At 41.8% G+C, this 21,742-nt stretch overlaps 1 protein-coding gene and 1 long non-coding RNA gene across 5 annotated transcripts in view; one reads left to right on the top strand and one right to left on the bottom strand.

Annotated features, from left to right (window-relative positions):
* LOC146344583 (uncharacterized) overlaps positions 1-8,367 on the top strand; it is a 111,193-nt gene extending 102,826 nt beyond the window's left edge. The window contains exons 2-3 of the long non-coding RNA XR_014792263.1: positions 5,232-5,325; positions 7,463-8,367. This is a non-coding gene — a long non-coding RNA (uncharacterized LOC146344583). The remainder of the gene's footprint in view (positions 1-5,231; positions 5,326-7,462) is intronic.
* COBL (cordon-bleu WH2 repeat protein) overlaps positions 1-21,742 on the bottom strand; it is a 209,363-nt gene that overhangs the window by 83,563 nt on the left and 104,058 nt on the right. For all 4 annotated transcript variants that reach the window (XM_084857680.1, XM_084857683.1, XM_084857681.1 and 1 more), the window contains one exon: positions 7,413-7,610. In XM_084857680.1, the coding sequence (XP_084713806.1) occupies positions 7,413-7,610 (198 nt within the window). The remainder of the gene's footprint in view (positions 1-7,412; positions 7,611-21,742) is intronic.

The following is a 21,742-nucleotide window of genomic DNA, read 5'->3' as shown; positions in this document are numbered from 1 at the left end:
GGACATCATTATACCAGCCCATCTTGTTGCAACAGTACATCAGTTTGGGCCAACTTTCAACACTAAAAGATTATGACATCATGCTGATATGCCCCATCATAAGCAGATGTTAGCTCAAGCAACAGATTTTAGATGTCTTATGTGAATTATGGGAAGAGGAGGAGACATCTGATCATCTTTATAGTAAGAGCAGCAGTATCTGGTAAGTCTATTTTTTAGGGTCAATAATGAGAGCAGTCCCCCCCAGTACTGGTACTGCACAAAGTCCATTAACTTCAATTGAGTTTACAAAGTAGCCCAGGACAAGGAACATGGGATTTTATCATGTTTGTATCCCACTTTTTCTTTTGAGGACAGAGAAACACATACATGGGGTTATCCCATTTTATTCTTACAAGAACCCTATGAGGTGACCAGAGATAAGAGTTGTGACAACCCCACCTTTGGAAATCCCTTCCCAAAGAGGTTTGCCTTGTGCCATCTTTATTTTCATTTTGGCACCAAGTGAAAACCTTTTTGTCTGTCCAAGCCTTTTAATCTTGTTTCTGTTATTCAGTTTGTCTTTATGCTGGATTTTTAACTGCCTGCTCTGATTTGTATGCTGTGTTGGACTTTTTTTGTGGCTTTACTGTGAGCGGCTCTGAGAGCCATGGGTTGAAGAACAGCCAATAAATAATAATAATAAGATAAATGATAAATTAAATTAAATGTAAGTACCAGCCTTCCATTTTTGTAAAGAAAAATCACATACATGCATATATAGATATTTGAGCAGAGAGCGAAGTTCTTTGTCAGAAACCAAGGCAAGTCAATAAAAAAGTGACACCTGAGATTTAATGAAATAGGTCAAACAAAGTACATGATTGAATACATATAAAAAATGGAAAGTGTAACAGCTCTTTACCAGTTGGCACTCTTCTGGTCCTACCAAGGGATCAGACTATGTTCTTGAGGAATTTAATACAGAGAAAAAGGCTATATACACAACTCCCAGTGGCAGCCTCAACACAATGACTCATATAATCCTATCTTCTCTATAAAAAAAAATAAAAACTTCTTCAAAAGGAAGAGTTAAAAAACAACACTTCATTTCCAAAGGTGGTAAAGAGAATTATATCAATGTCAAAGTATTATAGGCTGAACCCAGGATCTGCCTTCTGTTGATGGAAGGGCTCTAATTTTTAGGGATTTGCCCAATTTTCAGGGATCTCCTTATACCACAGCTCACCCCATTAAGCAGGGTCCCTTGACCTAGCAGGGGTTACTGTGGGGAGGTCAACTTCAGCCAGCCCAGTTACACATGGCTAAATCTGGATCCAACCCTAAGTTTTAATAAATAAAGAACACCTACAGTGCTTCCATAATAGACTACATTTGTAAGACAATCAGAACCAGCATGGATAGACTATTCTCATTAATGCAGTCTTTCTAAACCTTTATGATATCGGGCCCATACATAGACTTATTAAGTGGAGTAGATCTTCCATGCCCACCCTGCCAACCTTGAAACCCCATCTGGTATACCTGCAGGCTCATTTGGTATATCCAATGAAGTCTTTAAACATCTGCTTTAAAATCACCAACATGGAACCGTAAAATAGCTGAATTATTCTGTAAGTGCAATCCTATACATGTCTACTCAGAAGAAAGTCCCACTGAGTTCAGTGGGAGTTTATTCCCAAATAAGTGTGCTGCAATTCCTGGCCACCAGATCACCTGCCTGCACAAGTTGCTACAAGGTCTTCTTGCATGCTCACTGTCATATTTGCGATGACTATGAAGCACTCACAGAGGCTTGGAGCTAAAGATCAGAATAAAAAAATGAGTGCAAAAACAAGTTTTAGAACACTAAAGGGCTGTTTTAAGAACATAAGAGCCCTGCTGAATCAGACCAATGGTCCATCTAGTCCAGCATCCTGTTCACACAGTGGCCAACCAGCTGCCCATGGGAAATCCACAAGCAGGACCTGAGTGGAACAGCATCCTCCCGCCCATGTTCCCTAGCAACTGGTGTCCACAGGCACACTGCCTCTGATACTGGCAGTAGCATATAGCTATCAGGACTAGTAGCCATTGATAGCCTATGCCTTCATGTATTTGTCCAATCCTGTTTAAAGCCATCCAAATAGGCGGCCATCACTACATGTTGTGGAGTGAATTCCATAATTTAACTATGCGCTGTGTGAAGAAGTCCTTCCTTTTATCTGTCCTGCATCTCCCACCAATCAGCTTCATGGGATGACCACAGGGAGAAAAACGTCTCCCTATTCACTTTCTTCACACCATAAATCATTTTGTAAACCCCATCACGTCTCTCATGACTCACCTTCTTTCTAAGTTAAACAGCTCCAGATGTTGTAACCTTTCCTCATAGGGGAGATGCTGCAGCCCCTTGATCCGTTTAGTTACCCTTTTCTGCACCTTTTCCAACTCTACAATATCCTTTTTTAGGTGTGGAGACCAGGACTGTACACAATATTCTAAGTGTGGTCATACCATAGATTTGTATAAAGGGAATATGATCTTGGTAGTCTTATTTTCAATTCCTTTCCTAATTATGCCTAACATTTTCCTTTTTCACAGCAGCCACGCACTGGGTCAACATCTTCTTTGAGCGTGCCACAATCCCAAGATCTTGTTCTTGGTCAGTCACAGCTAGCTTAGATCACATAAGTTTATACTTGAAGTTCGGCTTTTTGCCCCAACAAGCATCACTTTATACTTGCTCATACTAAACCATTTTTGACATTTTGATGCCCATTCTCCCAGTTTGGAGAGATCTTGTTGGAGTTCCTTCCAATCCTTTTTTGTTTTAACCACCATAAATAATTTGGTGTCATCAGCAAATCTGGCCACTTCACGGCTCACTCCTAATTCCAGATCATGTATGAATTAGTTGAAATACATTGGCACCAATACAGATCCCTCCACTAGGAGAATTTACCATTTATTCCTACTCTTTGCTTTCTGTTCTTTAAATAGTTACTGATCCATAAGAGGACCTCTCCTCTTATTCCATGACTGCTAAGTTTGCTCAGGACTCTTTGGCAAAAGCCTTTTGGAAGTCCAAGTACACAATGTCTGTGAGATTACTCCTGTCCACATGTTTACTGACACTCTTAAAGAACTCTAAAGGGTCAGTGAGACAGGACTTATCTTTGCAGAAGCTATGTTGGTTCTTTTTCAGCAGGACTTGTCCTATATGCTTAATAATTTTATCTTTAATAATGCTTCCAGCCAATTTACTAGGAACAGACATTAAGCTAACCAGCCTGTAATTTCCAGGATCCCCTGGATCCCTTTTTAAGAATTACTGTTACATTGGCCATTCTCCAGTCTTCTGGTACAGAGGCTGATCTTAGCAATTTTATATTTGAGTTCTTTAAGAATTCTAGGATGGACACCATCTGGGCCTGGTAATTTATTAACTTTCAGTTTGTCAATAAGGTTGAGAAGGTCATCTTTTGTCACCACTATTTGTCTCAGTTCCTCAGACTCCCTTCCTGAAAGCAGCAGTTCTGTTAGATAGAGATATCTGTCCTATATCTTTTGCAGTGAAGACAGATGAAAAGAATTCATTCAGCTTCTCTGCAGTCTCCTTATCCTCCTTTAGTACTCCTTTAACTTCTTTGTCATCCTCCCTAGCTGGTTTCCTGCTTCTGATATATTTGAAGAATTCTTTATTGTTGGCCTTGAATTTGTTAGTGATAGGCGCCACAAAATGCTTTTTTGCATCTATTATTGTCTGCTTGCATCTCCTTTGTGCAAGTTTGTGCTCCGTTCTGTTTTTCCTCATTTGGGCAAGACTGTTTTGTGAAGAAGCTGACCATCAGCACTTGGACCACTGAGCTTACAATTAAAGTGCATTGATTCCCATTTTTATAAAGTTACCCTGCAAGACATAGTCTGCTTTCTCCTATAATGCATTTCTTATAAAGCAATTGCCCAAAGGGGATTTTAACAATAATTTCAAAATGCTCCCAATGTTTTTAGTAATACAGAAGAAACAATAAAGAGGTAGAGACAGAAAATATAATTTAAAGTGATATGATTTAATCATGCTTCATTTTTACACCCTTGCGGTTTACATTGTTCAGAATCTAAACAGCACTGTGTGAGCAGAAAATGCTTCTGCTTGTAGTGTGAGGGGCTGCTGAGGAGCAAACTACACATTACACACAAAAATAACAAAGTTCAGACCCTTTAAAATGAAATCAGCTTTAAGAGCAAGCAATTTTGAGTACAAGAATGCCATTCTTCCACCCCAAATCACACTCCTTGCTGGTTTCTCTTCATAGGCTCAATATGCACGTTTGCTAGAGTAAACACATGTCTGGATCCCGATGGAGAAATAAAGCATTGGTGTGTGTGTGTGTGTGTGTCCGTCCGTCCAGTGTAATTCCTCACTGGAGTTATTACTGCCATTGAAAAAGGGAGTATTACACTTGAAATGTATGAAAAATAATAAGACATTGGAGTGTGTCTGCAAGTAAGTAGTATGATTTACTTTAGCAAGTCCCACTGTTTTCAGCTGGGCTTTTTCCAAGGTAAGCTTGCATATGACTGAAGCCTCGGCCATAACTAACTTTTTGTGTAGAGTTTTCTTATATGTTTCTCTACACAAGACTTCCCAAATTGGTGCCTTCCAGATGTTTTGGATTGGCCATGCTGGCTGGGACTGTTGAGAGTTGAAGTCTAAAACATCTGGAGGGTTACCAGATTGGGGAATGCTGGGCTACACTATCACAGGATTTAGGCAAGGCTTTAGGAAGGTTAGAATGTTTTAAAGTTTCTATTCTGTACTCCTTACTTGATTCTTAGAGAACGTATTCCATTGAGTAAGTTAGTACACAAAATATAGCCTCCTTTTCCTATTAAAAATCTAGTAGTCTCTCTGAAAGTAAACATGTTCTCCCATTGCAGGATCTTCCTGTTAGTAACAGTTGCACATAAATAAAGTTCTGTAAACAAACCTCTTATCTTTTTATGGAAGGAAGTTCATTAATGAGGAATTGACGTTCTTCCCTGAAAGAATTTTTTTTTTTTTTTGCAAATCCATCCCCACAAACTAAAGAAATAAATGAACATACTGATATTGTTTTTATTCCATTTTCACAGCAGACTGGGTAACCTACACATAGATAAGGTATGCTTGCTGGTGTTTCCAAACAAACACTACTCCCATTGCTTCCTTTCCACGTAATGATGCCTTCTGTTCCTTCTTCCCTCAGGACTAATTTCCATGTTACAAGTTCTAGTCTCACTCTTGTGATGAAAACTGTTGATGTGGGGACAATTCACTCAAGTCTACTTGCAGATACACAGGTAGGCCTAATTAGATTCTCTGTCATACTCATATCTGATTTGCAGACCCATACAGGTAAAAACCCTCCAATAAGATTTTTTGTCACAGAAAAATGTCAAGTGTACTCCCATATCCAGCCCCGGTTTTCAGCCAGAGAAAGATGTTGACTAATTTCTGTTTCTTTCAATCATAATATATCTACAGGGTTTATCCAGTGTTAAGTGACCTATTACATCCAAGCCTCAGCAATACAACTTTTATTCAGGGCTGCCACCGTTTCGTATCTCTTCTTTCTCTCCCTTCTTTGTAACATCTGACACAAACAAGGTATGAAGTGACATCATGCTGTCCATCTCCCCACTCTCATCTTACATCACTGGCTGGCATGCCAGGGAAGCAGAGATGCATAGTTCAACGACATGTCACACAATTGGTTGTAACAATGGAAAGAAGAGATATGAGAGGCAACAGTGGCAAGTATCTTATAACATCTACTTTGGCCCTGAAATGATGATTCTGGGATGCTCATCTTCCTTATTTTATTAGTTGAGCTTAACCAAATTAAAATCTCTACTATGGTAAGCTAAAAACCCTTTCCTACATTCTGTATTAGTTCTGTGTGTTACAATGAAAACCTTCCTTCTGTGCTTCTATTTTTCTGTGGTAGTGCTAACTCATTCACCTTACAGAAACAAACTGAAAATTTCAATATAACCATTGAATTTCCCTTTCATAAATAAAATTAACTTCAGCAAAGACAATGTTCAGCTTTCAAAACAACTGAGAGTTTCAGAACTACAATGTTTGCTGTTGATTACCAACTTAGAATACCATTTCCTGGATCTGATGAAATGGGATCTAGTCCATAAAATCTTATGCTACAATGAAATTTTATAAAATCTTATAAAAAGCTATAAAATCTTATGCTACAATATATACGTAGTCTTTAAGGCTACCCCTTCTGGAATTTTAACGAATACAATTATTCTTGGAAGTGTTATTTCCATTATCTAAATATTCCTGAAAATTAGGGGTATTTTCAAGACCTAAAGTATCTGATGGGGTCGGGAAGAAAAGCATTGTCTTTTGAATGTTAGCAGATAAGAGATATTGTTACCCAGGTCCAGAGCTAAATCTTAGTTGATTAGGCCTGAAAGTGAGAAATACCTCAGAGTCAACAATTCCATTCTTCAAAATTCTAATGAGACATTTAAAAGGGCTACTACCGCTCTGTGTCTCCTTTACCGTACTACCCCATAATGTCTATTTGAACACAAATTATGATATATCATCTTATGCATTGTAAAGAGGAAATTATGTGGGGCCGGACAATGCACAGGGCAATGGCAGCATGACATGCATTGCATTGAACAAGACACTGCAACTGGTGCAGCTCTGTCTCTCATAATTTCTAGTGAGACCTGATGCTGCCCTTTTCTTCCCCTCTGACTTGCAAGTCATGCCCAAGACTTGCCGCTCTTTCCCTTTCAGCTTTTTTAAGGGCCCACTGAGATGCTACATTTACCAGTGTGGAAGCTGATGCAGCATGTACCCATTCCACGTCATTCTCAGAATATCAGGAGATCCAAGTCACATAAGATGAACCATGATACAATTCCTTCCCATGCCAGTATCCCAGTTCCCAAGAGGGACAACGTAAGAGAGGAACAAAGCCACACTGAGGGCTCCTCCCAAGTAGCCAGGTGTTACTAGAGCAGTGTGGAAGCAACACATGCTGCACAAATTGCCACACCACAGTTAAAGTTGCAAGTTGCCCTCAGACCTGAATTTCCTCTCCAAACCTGCTACTCAAATATTTGGCCACGTGGTAGGAGGGGGTGTGTGGGTAGGTGTGAACCTACTGAGGGAAGCCTAGAGTACCTGTTATGTCAGCATGGATGCCTGGCCATCCTCTGATCACTTCAACTCTTGACTATTGCAGCTTATCTCAAACATTTAGCTGAAGCTACAGATTTGAAGACTACCACTCACGGCTGTAACTGCTTCTGTGCCAAACTTTACCAACCCATCTAGCTGGTGTCTGTTGATCTGGAGAATTTACTGAGCTTTCATAACTAAGTTTGTATTTTTAACCTACAATCCTTACCTGACTCAGTATCTGTTCTTGTCCATTTGTCTCCCCGCTCTGCAACTGAGGAATCACTGTGACTGGAGGAGGAGGCGCTCTCCGCTTTTTTAATTCAGTGCTCCCAGTCATTCCTGAGATGTTCCCAAGAGACAGTGATGGACCCAGCGGAATGGAACGTGAATTCACTGAAGGAGAATTTGGCGCTGTCGTAACTCCCTGCAAGTAGATTAACAACCTCATGAAAATCTCTTAAAATAAATGCTCAAAGCCAGTCCTCATAACATATACAGTAACTTAAGCAAAATAAATGTCCTCTTATGCTAACATCTATCTTGAAACATTTCCCTCATGCTTTGGGTGTGCTTTGGATCCCTCAAGCCACCTTGAGTGCCATTTTTTGGTAGAAAGGCAAGGTACAAATAAAATGAATGAATGTACTAGAAGTGGCTGCTTCTACAACTTAACATCACCAACTCTCAAACCTATCAAGCATTGATTTCTGAGCTTCAAGATGTAACTTGCTACCACAAGATGTAGTGATAGCCACCAACATGGATTGTTTTAAAGTGGGGTTAGACAAATTCATGGACAATAAAATTATCCATGGTTATTAGTCATGATGGCTATATATTATCTCCAGTATCAGAGGCAGTATGAGTCTCTATATTAGTTGCTGGGGGACACGAGCAAGAGGGTGCTACTGCACTCATGTCCTATTTGTGGATTTTCTGTGGGGATTTTGTTGGTCACTGTGGGAACAGAATGCTGAACCAGAATGCTGGACTATAAAGGCCTGTGGTCTGATCCAACACACATCTCCTTATGTTTTGCTCTGAGGAATACAAATAAGCTTGGGTGCAAGACTGGTTAGCTACAGGTTTCAGTAAGATTGAACACTGTACTGAAGTTGTCACCCACACTTATACTACCTATGCAGAAAGTCATCGCAGTTATTAAACATTGCTTTAATAATAATTCTTGTGTTCTTGGAGTTTCCTCTCTTTTCACGGGACACAAAGTAGTATTTAAAGGTCAGTTACAAAAGGAACATAGTCTGCCTGTGGGAGTGATTAGGTTTCCTGTTCTCCCTCCATCTTAAATAGTTTTTTAACATGTTATGTTCTTTTCTTGGAGGGGGATTTATTAGAGTAAACCTTTCTTCTGCAACCCTGTGACAAAACCTGCTTAATTGCACTGTCTTGTCTTGTTAAGTCATTTCCCCATGCGTAGATGAAGGTCTTAAGTCAAAATTAATCAATTGGCTTTGTTTTAAAAGTCAGAGTTAACAGATACAGGAGTTACAGGAGCATTTTTTCTTTTGTAGCCATGACAGAAGGGAAGAAGATAAAGCAAAACACAAAACAAAACAACCTTTGACAAAACACAGATTTCTGTGTATGAATGTTTTGGGGAAATGAAATCAAGGCCTGTACAATTAAATCCATCAGTCAATAGGAACGTCTATTAAATTTGGAAGCATACATTTTAGTAGGACGAACATCTTGGTGATGCACTGAATGGTAGTAAAATGGCCATTTGGAGCACCAGAGAACTGAAAGTATACGTTCCATATTGCTCGTCTTGCATTATCCAAATTAATTCAGTTACTGCAGATCTAGTGGGATTGTGCATTGACCCATGATTCTTCTGGAATAAAATGTGCTCACATAAATATATACATTCCAGTAATACTGGATTTACATAAGGGGTGGGCAACTTGTGGCTCTCCACATGTTTTGGCCCACAACTTCCATCAGCCCTGGCCAGCATTGCTAATGGTGAGGGATTTATGTCAGCACATTTTATTCCAGAAGAATTATGGTTCAATGGACAATCCCACTAGATCTGCAGTAACTGAGTTAATTTTACTCCTTATCTACACTGTAGATTTTACAGTAAGAAGCAGACCTGCTTAAAAATAAACTGTGAGACTCTTTTTCAACTTTTATACTAAAGATGCAATTTAGGTAGGAAGCAATCACAGACCACATGTGACTATTCCTCAACAATATTGGTAATTACAAGGTAATAACCTTATAATAGTATCCACAATAAATGCTCTTACAGTGAATTGATTTTATTTTTTACGTTTTCAAACTGCCCAATAACTAAAATTCTCTGGGTGGTGTACAATTATTTTGTGTTGGACACCTTTCAGTTTGTTCAGTCAGAGGATGTGGACAAATTGCTTGGAGGTTTCCAACCCACTACCTGCCCTCTGGATTCTTGCCCATCAAGGCTGCCAGGGGAAAGTTGAAGACCTGGACCTCATAGGTGGTGAATGCCTGCCTGCAGGAGGGTAAGAGGCCCCTTCTGACCTCAAGAAGGCAACTGAACTACCTATTCTGGAAAAAAAAATTGCTTAAAACCCATGGATTGGAACAATTATTGTCTGGTGTTCAATCTCCCTTTTAAAAGCGAAGTTCTAGAAAGGGTGTTGGCTCTTCAATTCCAGGCAGTGCTAGAAGAAGATAATTTGGATCCATTTCAGTGTCGACCCTAGCCAGGGCTTGAAACAGAAACAACCTTGTTAGCTTTAGTGCAGGGGTGCAGAACTGTTTTGTGGTGGGTGCTGGATGGCTCCCCACCAGACCCACCATAGGCCAGATGATGTCAGGGGGTACGGCCCTATCCCTGACATCACATCAGGGGGCATGGCCCTGCCCACTAACATCACCTCCCCTTTCCCCCCCTCTGTGCTTCAACAGCATAGAGAAAGGATCTAGGATCTCACTGGGGGTTGAGGGGTGACAGGACTCACCCGCACAGGGGAGAGGTAACTTCACCCACTGGCTTCATATAGATATTGAAAAGCACAGGAAATAAGATTGATCTCTGAGGCACCCCACAAATCAAAGGCAACATGGAACAAAATTCTCACAACACAACTTTCTGTGATTGGCTATCCAAATGGAAGTGAGCCACCATTGTGCTGTACCTCCTAACTCTGAATCAGATAATCAAGACAAAAGGATACTATGATCAATCATGTCAAATACCACTGAGATATTCAGCAGGGCCAAGAGGTCTGCACTCCACCATCCAGTCCCCAGCATATGTCAGCCACTAGAGTGGAGTGTATCAGCTGAACCTGATAAAAGGTGCTTCACGGCACAGAGGTCACTTGAACTTCAAATGACAATGCTGGATCAGTAATCTCCCCCAGACAGCAAGCCTCATCCTTTTAGGTGAGTGCAGCCCATCTAGAATAGGCTGAACACCATTTACCTAGATGGACAAACCACGGAACAGCAATACCTCCATCTTGTCTGGATTGAGTCTGAGTTTATTCACCCTCATCCAGCCCATTACCATGCCTGAAGCATGACTGCCAAGTAGGGATGTCAGAGAATTCCGTGATGGATCTCAGTGAGGCCGAATGCCAGTGCATTCGGCCCCCCGAAATCCATCGCGGAACAGCCTGCCATCCCCCCCCCCGGATCCCCCCAGGGATGAGACTTACCTGGGGCGGATGTTCCGGATGGCGGCCGCTCCAGCGGTGGCTTCGGCGGCGGCTGGTCTTCTGACCAGCTGCTGCCGCCGCCGCCATTTGCAGTCTAGTCTTTTTCTTTTTTTTCCCCCATAGACGTGATAGGCTACATAAAGACTTATGTAGCCTATCATGTCTGGGTTTAAAAAAAAAAAAAGCGTACGCAAATGGTGGCGGCTATGGCTGCCACCATTTGCGTTCCTTATTTTTTGCCATCTTAGTCTACGTCAATATTTACATAGACTAAGACGAAGAAAAGAAAGGGGAACGCAAATAGCGCCCACTACGCTATTTGCGTTCCCCTTTCTTTTCTTCGTCTTAGTCTACGTAAATATTGACGTAGACTAAGACGGTGAAAAATAAGGAATGCAAATGGTGGCGGCCATAGCCGCCATTTGCGTAGGCGTTTTTTGTTTTTTTTTTACCCAGAGCTCTCTGCGGCCGGAAATCCGGCTGCGGACAGCCCCGGCCTGGGCCTGGCCAGCTGCTCCGCAGAGCCGCCGCGGAGCACAGCTGGCAGTCGAGGATTCCGGGGGGAAGGACGGAACGCCTCCCCCCCCCCATGAACAGAATCCGCAAAAAAGTAAGTGACTTTCGTACATCCCTACTGCCAAGAGGGTCAAGAGGTAAGCACCCAGCACCACCTTCTGTATATTCCCTCCAGTATCAGAGGTAGCATGCTTCAGTATACCATCTGTTTGGGAACACAAGCGGGAGGGTGCCGTTGCATTCAACTCCTGCTTGTGGGCTTCCCATGGGCATCTAGTTAGCCACTGTGTGAACAGAATGCTGAACTAGACTGCCAGCCAACTCCAGTCATCTTTAACATAAGAACCACCATGCTAGACCAGACTGTCTCAATCACCTTGCACAGGAAGGATATCCTAGCCACTGGCCTATAGTTGTCAACATTAGCTGGGTTCAAGCTACAGGTGATTTTAATTGTACATTTAGTTATTATTATTAATTAAAATAATTTATAAACTGTCCTTCATCCTTAGGAAAGTATTTATAATAAGAATATAAATAGTCATATACATACAAAATACAGTAACATAATAAAATGCAACCATCAAAACAATAAAGAGATAGCAAAAACAGTAAGACATAAAACAACATAAAACATTGAACATAAAACAAACAACCTAACTTAAAATGTCCAGGCAAACAAAACAGTTTTGACCAGGCACCATAAGGACTGTAACATCGGTCCTCTAAAGCAGGATGTGCCTCTAAAGCAGGGCTGGGCAACATGTGGCCTGCATGAATGGCCTTTTTTGTGTCCTCCTGGGCTTGCTGCAGCAGCAGCAAAATAAATAAATAAAGCAAGCAAGCAAGCTGGTGATTTGGCAAGGAAACAAGGCACACAGGGAGCATGTACCTTGTTCGCAAGGAGAATTGTGTTCCTGGAAACCTCTTGGGAACACAGTTCTGCACACAAGATGTGCACTCCCCGTGTGCCTTGTTTCGTTTTGAAATTACTGTGGTTTTTTCCACCAATGCGGCAAATTCAACAATGGTGGCGGGGGGTGTGTGTGTGCAGCCCCCAGACTCCTGGATGTTGCTCTAATGACTACACCCAGCAGCTTCATATATGTGTGAGAAAGCATGGGTTGCTACAAGATGGAACCTTGCATGAACCCCTAGCTCAAAAGCCATGGTATCAAGCAGAAACCCCAAGCAGATAGGAGCAGAACCACCATATTACCATGCTTCTGATAGCTGATCTGCAGAGCTGGTAAACCAAGAAACCATGGTAAATGTGGTATCAAAAGCCCATGAGAAATCAAGGAGAATCAACTGGGCCATACTCCCCCAAAGGTCAATCATAGAGTGACCAAGGCTGTTTCAGTACCAAAACGTGGGCCTAAACCTGGATTGAATTGGGTCTAGATCAGCCTTCCCCAAGCTGCTGCCCTCCAGATGTTCTGGACTTCAACTCCCATCAGGTTGTGGAAGTGTGGTCTAGATAATCCATTTCATCTAAAAGTGTCTGGAGTTGAACCTCGACCACCTTCTCCAGGACCTTGCCCAAAAGGGAAATAGTTCTTAAAATTCTTGGGACAGAGAGGATTTCCTTAAGAGTGGTTTCACATCTACCTATTTTAGCTTGGACCACCCCCTTTTGTAAATAATCATCAAATACCACATGGATCCACCCACTCAATTCCCTGCCCGTGGCTAGCAATTAATAGCCAATGTGGGGGGGTATTTCCATGACAACGGAAGGAGAGTGAATGGAGGAGCACTTGTGTCGCCCCTGCAGTGGGCGTTGAACGCTTAGGTTAGAAGTGCCAAGATAGTGATAAATCTGACTCAGAGGTTTGCTTACAAGGAGACTTTATTGAGTAACTTACAGCACACAGGCGTACCCAATGGTTGGATCAGATAGCGTCTCTGAACCACGAGCCACTGGGTCAAATGGGTTTTATACCATACATGTCAGCACGACACTAGCAAGCGCCCCTAGCGTTCATTCCCAGCCTAGGCTAGAAGTGTTTGGTTCTCAAGCACAGCCACCTGTAAAAAAACTTCGCTTCCCAGGCAGAGTGCTTGATAAGGCTTTCTAGTCTTTAGTAAGGAATGCACTGAGAAGGCTGTTACTGGCCTTTTGACTCATCTGCACATGCTCAGAGGCTTACTAGCATGGGAGTTGCACCAGTAATTAACTTAAGCAAGCATTATGGATCTCTAGGCCCCTCTCACACTATAAATGACTTGGCCATGCTCCTGGGGCCAATACAGTACTGGATGTTTTAAAAGGAATCAGCTTTGCTGTGCTTTGGTCCATGCAGGGCTCCATGAGCGAGTGCTCCACACCAGTAAAAGTCGCTTTACAGAGCATACTTCTGGGTGAGGGTTGGAGTGAACATCATCTGACTAGCAGGGGCTGCTCAGCCAATAAAAAAGGCTCCCCCCTCCCCCCCCTTCTCCTTTCCCCTGAAGCTCCAGATGCACCGGCATTTCAGGAGCAAGCCTCATTGGGCACAACGGGAGTTCCTTCTGAGTAGACACACACATGCTTGTGCTGGGAAAGAACAGGGGAACACAGGGATGGGAAACCAGCCCCCTTTCTAACCTGATTATGTACAGGATCTCTATAATGAAGGTGCAAAGTAGTTACTTCCTAAGGCAATAAACCAAACAACAGAGAATCAGAGAATCGAGATAATGCTTTAGAGCATTTAGGGAATTTGTGCTTTAAACGGTGCTATTTCAACTGAGGGGGATCTCTGTAAATTCAGATGCGGGCATTCAGGGGACAAGCCTCATTGAGCACAATGGGAGTTACTTCTGAGTAGACACTAACTGGTTTGTGTTGGGATGGGAAACACACAGGAAACAGGTCAGGGTGAAAGGCACATCTCTGAGCAGAGCTAGCCTACCCGAGGTAAATGCAAGGGTTGGGGGGACATAGTAACTATACCGGGGAGAACCTGACTTAAGGAAAAGAATAGGATTTTAAGCAGTCTCAGGAAATCCGGTTTTTCCCTGATAAGCTCCGGGGTGGCTGCTGGCCACAACATCATATATCTCTAACAACCTCCAAATGAAGCCAGCTCTGAGTAAAGCACTCATGGAGACACCCCCGTGGACAAGCATCAAGAATACCAGTGGTCAGCTGCATTCCTCCAAGCACTTAGACCACATCAACTGAAACTGATGTTTCACATAACTAGTCCAGATGGTGCTCTGTCAACCTCCACAGCAACTGTTTCAACAATAGTGTCAAGAACAAGGTGAAGATAAGCCACTTTACTCTCCAAGAGCTGCAAATTTGTCACAGAACACCTCTGAACATTCTACTACATCCCCACTAAGATTTCACTAACCCATTTATCATCTGGAAAAGCCTTTCTGGATGGCTACTCAAGGATGCAATGCAAGCAGAGAAGTGTAACCGCTTCACCGACAACACTGCCACAAAGCAGGCACGACAGTATGCTCTCACTTCTGTTCGATTAAAAACACTATGAGATTCGCACCATCTGCATTCTAGTCATCATCCAGCCTACTCCTTAGACCGTAGCTCCTCTGTAAATCAGGGAGCTAGGGTGAGTTCCACCCCACCATTCCACAGTGAGACAAAAACTTTGACAGAAGCACGAGCCATGTCAACTGAAAACTCCCCAAGAGCACGAAGGAATCTATCACATTCATAAGTCTCTGGAGGGAGGACCATCTCAACTGGCCCACCACCCCTGTGGAATGGTATCGTCACTGTCAATGTAAAGTTCACCAGCCAGTACTCTGAACATGACAGGGTCACCAAGACCCCACCTATTTCTAGACCTCCAGCCTTTCACTCAGTTGAGAACAAGGCCAAAGGTATGTTGTGCAGAGTATGTAGGGCCAATAACATATTGAGACAGCTCCATGGTTCTCATGGCAGCCATGAAGTCCCAAGGTGGACCCCTAAGGCAGCCCCCAGCATGCATTTTGAAATCTCCAAGAACAACTATCTTGGTATATTCTAACACCACTCCAGGGATCATTTCAGCCAGCTCAGACAGGATGCCTGATGGACAATGTGGTGGTCAGTACAGCAGGAGAATCCCTAATGTAATCCGTCCCTCTGGTATAAACACTCAACCCTGTCATCTGAATGGACTGGTCTCCTGGTGAAGGAGACAGATTCCTTACAGATGACAGCAAGCCTTGTTCCCAAACCTCTATGTTGGTGTTGCACTATATGCCTGGGGAGACAAATTAAATTAAATTGTGGATGAAGAGCCTGGCACATGTCACCAAGACATAGGTGGACAAGCTGAGTGAAGTTTATCTATCCAACGTTTGTCAAACATTTTCTTACTTCTTCCAGGTGAGGTCTAATTTTTCTTTCATTAAAATGTTTTTGAATTTTGCATGCTCTAAAATGGCAAAACAGCACATTATTAATTTCATAACGGCTAAAGATCAGAGCCAGGGTCCCATAAAGACATCTAGCTTGAAATCATAATTCAAACCAATAGCCCTTATCTCAACAGGGCCACTCTGAGGACTTTCAGCCACTTCAGTCCTCTCTATTCTCACACATGCCACTTTAGTTTCCTCAGTTCACAATCCACTTTGAATCTGTATCCATAGAAAACTCACTAATGAGTATTCTGAAATTTAGAAAAAAAGACAATGGACATACCAGGTCTTAACATTAATACAGAGTCCTTGGGACTAACATTTGCAAAACACTCCAAGTTCATTATAAACATATATGCTCATTCAGGCCTAGTACTCTATAGTTATTGCCCATATTAGTCAGTTTGGACTATGCCAACAGGCAAATAAAGAAGGAAAGTATGGGTGCTTTCAGAACACAGTGAAAGAACCCAGCTTTGCTAGGTTTCCTTTTAAGGTCGTCTAAGCTAGTATCCATCACCAAATTATGTGGCAGCAAACTCTGTAAATTAATTATGCATTGTGTGGACATAAAAAAAACCTATTTCTCCACAAAACACATCCTGTGAACACCTCTCCCTCTACCCGCAAATCCCTCCTCTCCTTGCAGCGATCTTTAATCTATTTGCACTCTAAACCTTGCTCTAAACCTCCTTAGCAATTTCACCCCAGGAACTCTCCCATTTAGAAAACCATCACCCTAACTGGATTCCACCCATGTCATTCTTCCCTATACTTTCCTCCTTCCCATATTAGGTTATACGCCCAGTTACCAGAAAAAACACATGTTCACTTCTGTTTTTACCGAGCCGCTTTCACAGAGACTTGCTAGGATAATTGGATGTCTATATTTTAAATGCTGATTCTTATTTATATGCTTTAAATAAAGTGTTTAACCTTCTAAATTTTAATTCTAATAAACAATTCATACTATCTTTTTCAAAATCCTTTACTCCAGCTCCTTGATTTCGCTAAAGTTTCCTGTCCTCATAGACTCCTGTCTAAAAAATCCTATACCCACGTTTGGGTTGAACATGTGGGTGCAAGGGGGGAGAAATTTATTTGGTTTGCAATGTAATGCAAACTTACCTAATGCACACTTCCAGAACCAATATGCAAATTGACACAATTATACTTCAGTATTTGTACTTTTCTGAATTTTGCAATGCAGTGCTCCAATCAAAAGGGGTGCACAAATTGCATTTATTAGGAAAAGTGTACAATAAAATGTATTTATTTACAACCTTTTATTCCGCTCCCCATCTAAAACAGATTCCAAAGTGGTGAACATAAGAGGCACAACAGTAAAAAAGATAAAAGATTAAAACACTGTATTAAAATTATTAAAAACAGAATGCCAATAAAAACCGTGACTGGTCATTTAAGGAATGCTTCCTGGAACAGAATTGTCTTCAGGAGGTGCCGGAAGCAACAAAGAGTTGGTGCCTGCCTGACCTCCAGAGGCAAGGAGTTCCAAAGAAAGGGGGCCACCACAGGCTCTTCTTCGGAAGAACTCCAATTGGGCCATAGGTCCATGTGGAACCAAATGAGTATATTAGTGAAAATAATGTACAGAAGTGAAAAAAAAATATTTGGGAAATTGCTTGAAAAAATGTGTATTCTTTTTAAAATCACAAACCAATGTGGAAAAATGATGAAATTAACTTAAGTTTGGAAAAAATGAGAAGGTGAGTGAAACTGAAATAAACAGATTTGTCCATCCCTAGTGAGTGCACACCTGTATATCAATCAGCATGTGGTAACAGTTCATAGACCTCTACCTTAACTTTTGTGATCAGCAGCACGGCATAGTATAATCTTGCCAACAAGAATTTCCAAACATGGAAATGTGTGTGGGCAGGTGAAGACAACTGACCTACTGCTTACTGATGTCATAAAGGCGCCCTACTCAATAGACAAGGGTTCTGCTGGTGGTGTTCTGGAAGAAGGGGCATTATGGGAGCTGTGGGCTCTTTCCCAGATGAAGGGTTATAGATTCCCTAAATGCAGCTTCTTCCTTGCCCTCCCACTCTGCTTTCCAACACAACCTCCTTGACCCACAGCAGCTTAACAGATCGGGGGGGGGGGGGGGAGAACGAGGAGCAAATGTGCGGCATAGATACACTTCTTTGCATACTGACAGATGGAAGATACAGGTAGATAACATATAAAAAGACCATTAATTAGAATGAATAACAAGCAAACCTCCTGCCAATAAAGTAGCAGGAGAATATTTCTAATCCAGGGACAGCCTGGATGGATAGCACATGGTGCAATGCATGTAAATTACTGCCAAGCATTTCTGCTGAAATAAGCTACTATGTAGACCTTGGGCAATAAAATGAACACTGGAATCTTCATCTCAAATGAATCTGCATCATAGCTAAATCCAGGAGTTCACCCTGATGTTCAAAAACTCTGGCTAATTAGAGCACAGATATTTCCTTCAGCAAGTTATGTTCAGCCAAGCCACTTGCATTCTTTTACACTTAACTCATCTCCATCCAGTTCTCAACTGGTTTGGTGTTCTTCCAATGGGAACAAGGTGTGTGTGCTTTGTAAGCAACAAGAATGAAACAACTGAAGCATTTCATTTGCATCAGATTATGAACCCAAAAAATTAGTGGTCATGATTTTGAAAGATGATTGGTAAATCAACAGCAAACTGAGTCAAGTCACGGCTAAGGCTACAATCCTGTGCACCAGTTACTTGGAAGTAAAGGCCAAAATATACATGGTGGTAAATTTGTGAATGTATTTAACATTTCTTTTTTCTCTAACAATAGCAGCCACAAAGGAGGGAACAGGAGTAGGACCATGGTGTGCCGGGAGGGGGAATTTAACCCCGCCCTCCATGCTGAGGTCCAGCCAAAAAACTTGCCTCCTAAAGCTGCTATTAGCCCAAGGAGAAAGGTTTCCCTTCCAGGGCTAATAACTTTGGGAGTGGAGATTTTCAGTGGGACCATGAGATGGGGACATGGGGGGGAGGGAAAAGTTAAATGCCCCTTTCCTTGCACTCTATGGTCTTGATCCAGCTTGCTTCCTTCTGCCATGAAATTCCTAGTGTTAAAGGAAATATGCAGTCATATTAAATGTATTTACATATTTAACGTTTCATCTGTTTTGGCCTTGAGTCCCACTGAAACTTCTGGGACTTGCTTCAGTGCAAACATACACAGGATCAGGTAACGTATCGCCTGTTAAATTACTAAATTGGTGGTTACTGAGCTAGGGATTGTAAATTCAAAAGTGCAAGTAGGATTTATCATATAACATATAATGCTTCATCATAAACCATGTCCATCTAATCCTTTAAAATGTTGCCACCTATACAGTTGTCAAAAACAATGTATATAATTGGGTGGGGGGGAGTTTGGTTTAGTTCTGTACACTGAGATATATAGGGAAAGTAGCGTTTGCAACACAAATTGTGGAAAAGATCAAGTTTGATGGGCAAAGAGAGGCTGGTGGAGTCACAGAACCACTCCAGTTTGTTAAGCTCACTGCACATGAAAGGCTTGGACACATCTGCATTACAAACTTTTCTTATACTATTTCAACTGTGATGGCTTCCCTCAAAGCTACCTAGGAATTATAATTTGTTACATCCTGAGAACACACTGTTATCTATGACTGGATAGCAATCTTTCCCCCGCAAACAAAAAGCAGCAGCAAAGACAGGAGATCTTGCTTTTGGTGTCCAGTGTCAACCCAGAAGTTCTCTCTTCAGACAATCAGTTGAGTTACTGAAGTATTTTCTTATCTCTATGCCCTTAATCAGCTGAGTTACTCTAGAATTTTCTTATCTCTATGCTCTCAATCCCGGAAGCTTATGTCCTTGCCATGCCTTGTTGTTGATGTTGTTTTTAATTTACAAATTTCTAAGCAGCAGTAAAGGGAGTCCCCCAAGCATGTAGAAACCACTCCCTTATTTTTGGCACTGTTTAGTTTCAAAACTGATAGGCACTTTACCACCCAAATTACTTAAGGAAAGATTATGATTTGCATACACCACTGTCCCTTTACAATTAATCTAGAATCTAGTTGTGACAGAACATTCATGTGTCCAGCCTACCAAAGCAGAAGGAGATATAACAATGAAAAATGTGGCATGGCCAGTATCAAAACACACACACACACACACACACAATAAGGATTGATTTTAAATTTATAAAAACATACGAAGTAACAAATCTAATGTAACATTTAACCGTCTTTTTACAATTCATGTTGAAACATTATTGTTGGATGCAAACAACTTATGCAGCAGGTTATTATGAATACTAGAACAAAGTTTAATCTGGGTCCCTGGAAAACTTGTTTAATTCCTCCCAAAACAGGGTTAACAAAAGGGGACAACTCTAATTATAATGCCCACTTAATTACTCCCCCGCACACACACACACACGCGCACACTACTGTAACAGCCAATATTCTTAAGTTCAATTCGTTTTTCTGACCTATGCCCCTTGTACTTGAATAAGGGTCTGATCTGGCTTCATTTAAATTTACATGGCGCCACTGTCCACTATTCCTCCACTCCCAACCAAGCTTTGTTAATCTCTGTTGCCAGCTGCTCAAATGTTTACATTTGAAGAGCTCTCTCTGTTTGCACTGAAACAGTCTCTGCTCAATATCTCATCTGTACAGATGCCAGAGTGAAAGCAAAAAAACGCTTGCTGCTGGAAACTCATGATTAATAGTCTTCAATGTGTTTTTAACCCCTGTTGGTGAAATCTATTTCCATCAGGATTTTTAGCAATGCAAACTTTCTTTACTTCAATATGCACACCTATTTCTAGCTTCATTAGAGGTTCTGTGGATCCAGCATAAATCATACTGTTACAAAGAACCCTTCCATTATAGAGCATCTCTACACCAGTCTGAAATCCCACATTTAAAAAGGGACTTTCTGCTTCCGTTTTAAATGCAGGATCACGACAGACTCCTTTTACACGCATTCCCCCCCCCCGCTTATCTTAGTCTTCCATATGTTTCATTATACAGCCTCTAGATGGTGCTGTGGTCTAGCTCCTCTTATTGGGGGTTTTCTTCTTTTCACGAGGGAACTCAAGTGGAACTCAAGGGCAGTAATTTTGATAGCTCATTATCTCCGATCTTTGAAAAAATGGAATAAAGGTCAATTAATGCGGGAGACACCCTGGTGGCTGATGACATTATCTGAAGGACCTGCAAACTTCCTTGCGTAACCAATCTCAATAGCAGGATAAAAGCTCCGTGTGAAGAAGCCCTTGGTGAATGGTACTGGCTCCATTTTGAGACAAAGCTAATAAGCCAGGTGTCTTCATTCCCTGCTTCAGCAAAGATGGGAGAAAGGCACAGGAATAGGGTTGAGAGTGACCATGTAAGACTAGATCAAGCAATTAAGTTTCTAATGGACTTCCTAAAATGCATACCCAATGGCAAAGGTGGGGGTAAAAATTGAGCAGATCATGAATGTGCTGAAAACCAAGAGTGATATCTGGTAAGGTACCTGGTCAACTACTTTCATTGTGCTCCTACTGTTGTACTCCAGCCTTGACATGTGTCATTAACACAGTCATTAGTGTGAAAGGTCATGTTTTGTTAACAGAGTAGAGACAGTAGGAAGAACCCAGTAGGACTTTTGTTTCCAGATATACAGCCATCTCCCCTTTATGGATCGCTGCCTTGTTGTGGCGAAGGGGCTTGCGTAACTCAGTGAAGCCATAAGCTATGCCGTGCAGGGCCACCCAAGACGGACAGGTCATGGCAGAGAGTTCTGACAAAATGTGGTCCACTGGAGAAGGAAATGGCAACCCACTCCAGTATTCTTGCCAAGAAAACCCCATGGAACATATCACAAGGCTAAAAGAGATGACGCCGGAAGATGAGACCCTCAGGTCGGAAGGTGTCCAATATGCTACTGGGGAAGAGCAGAGGGTATTTCCAAGTAGCGCCAGAAAGAGTGAAGCGGCTGGGC

Source organism: Heloderma suspectum, chromosome 5, assembly GCF_057233095.1.
Source record: "Heloderma suspectum isolate Gila_16-S chromosome 5, 16-S_ref, whole genome shotgun sequence".
Lineage (NCBI taxonomy): Eukaryota > Metazoa > Chordata > Lepidosauria > Squamata > Helodermatidae > Heloderma > Heloderma suspectum.
Note: the sequence above shows the minus strand (reverse complement) of the source record. Positions and strands in the feature narration are given on the sequence as shown.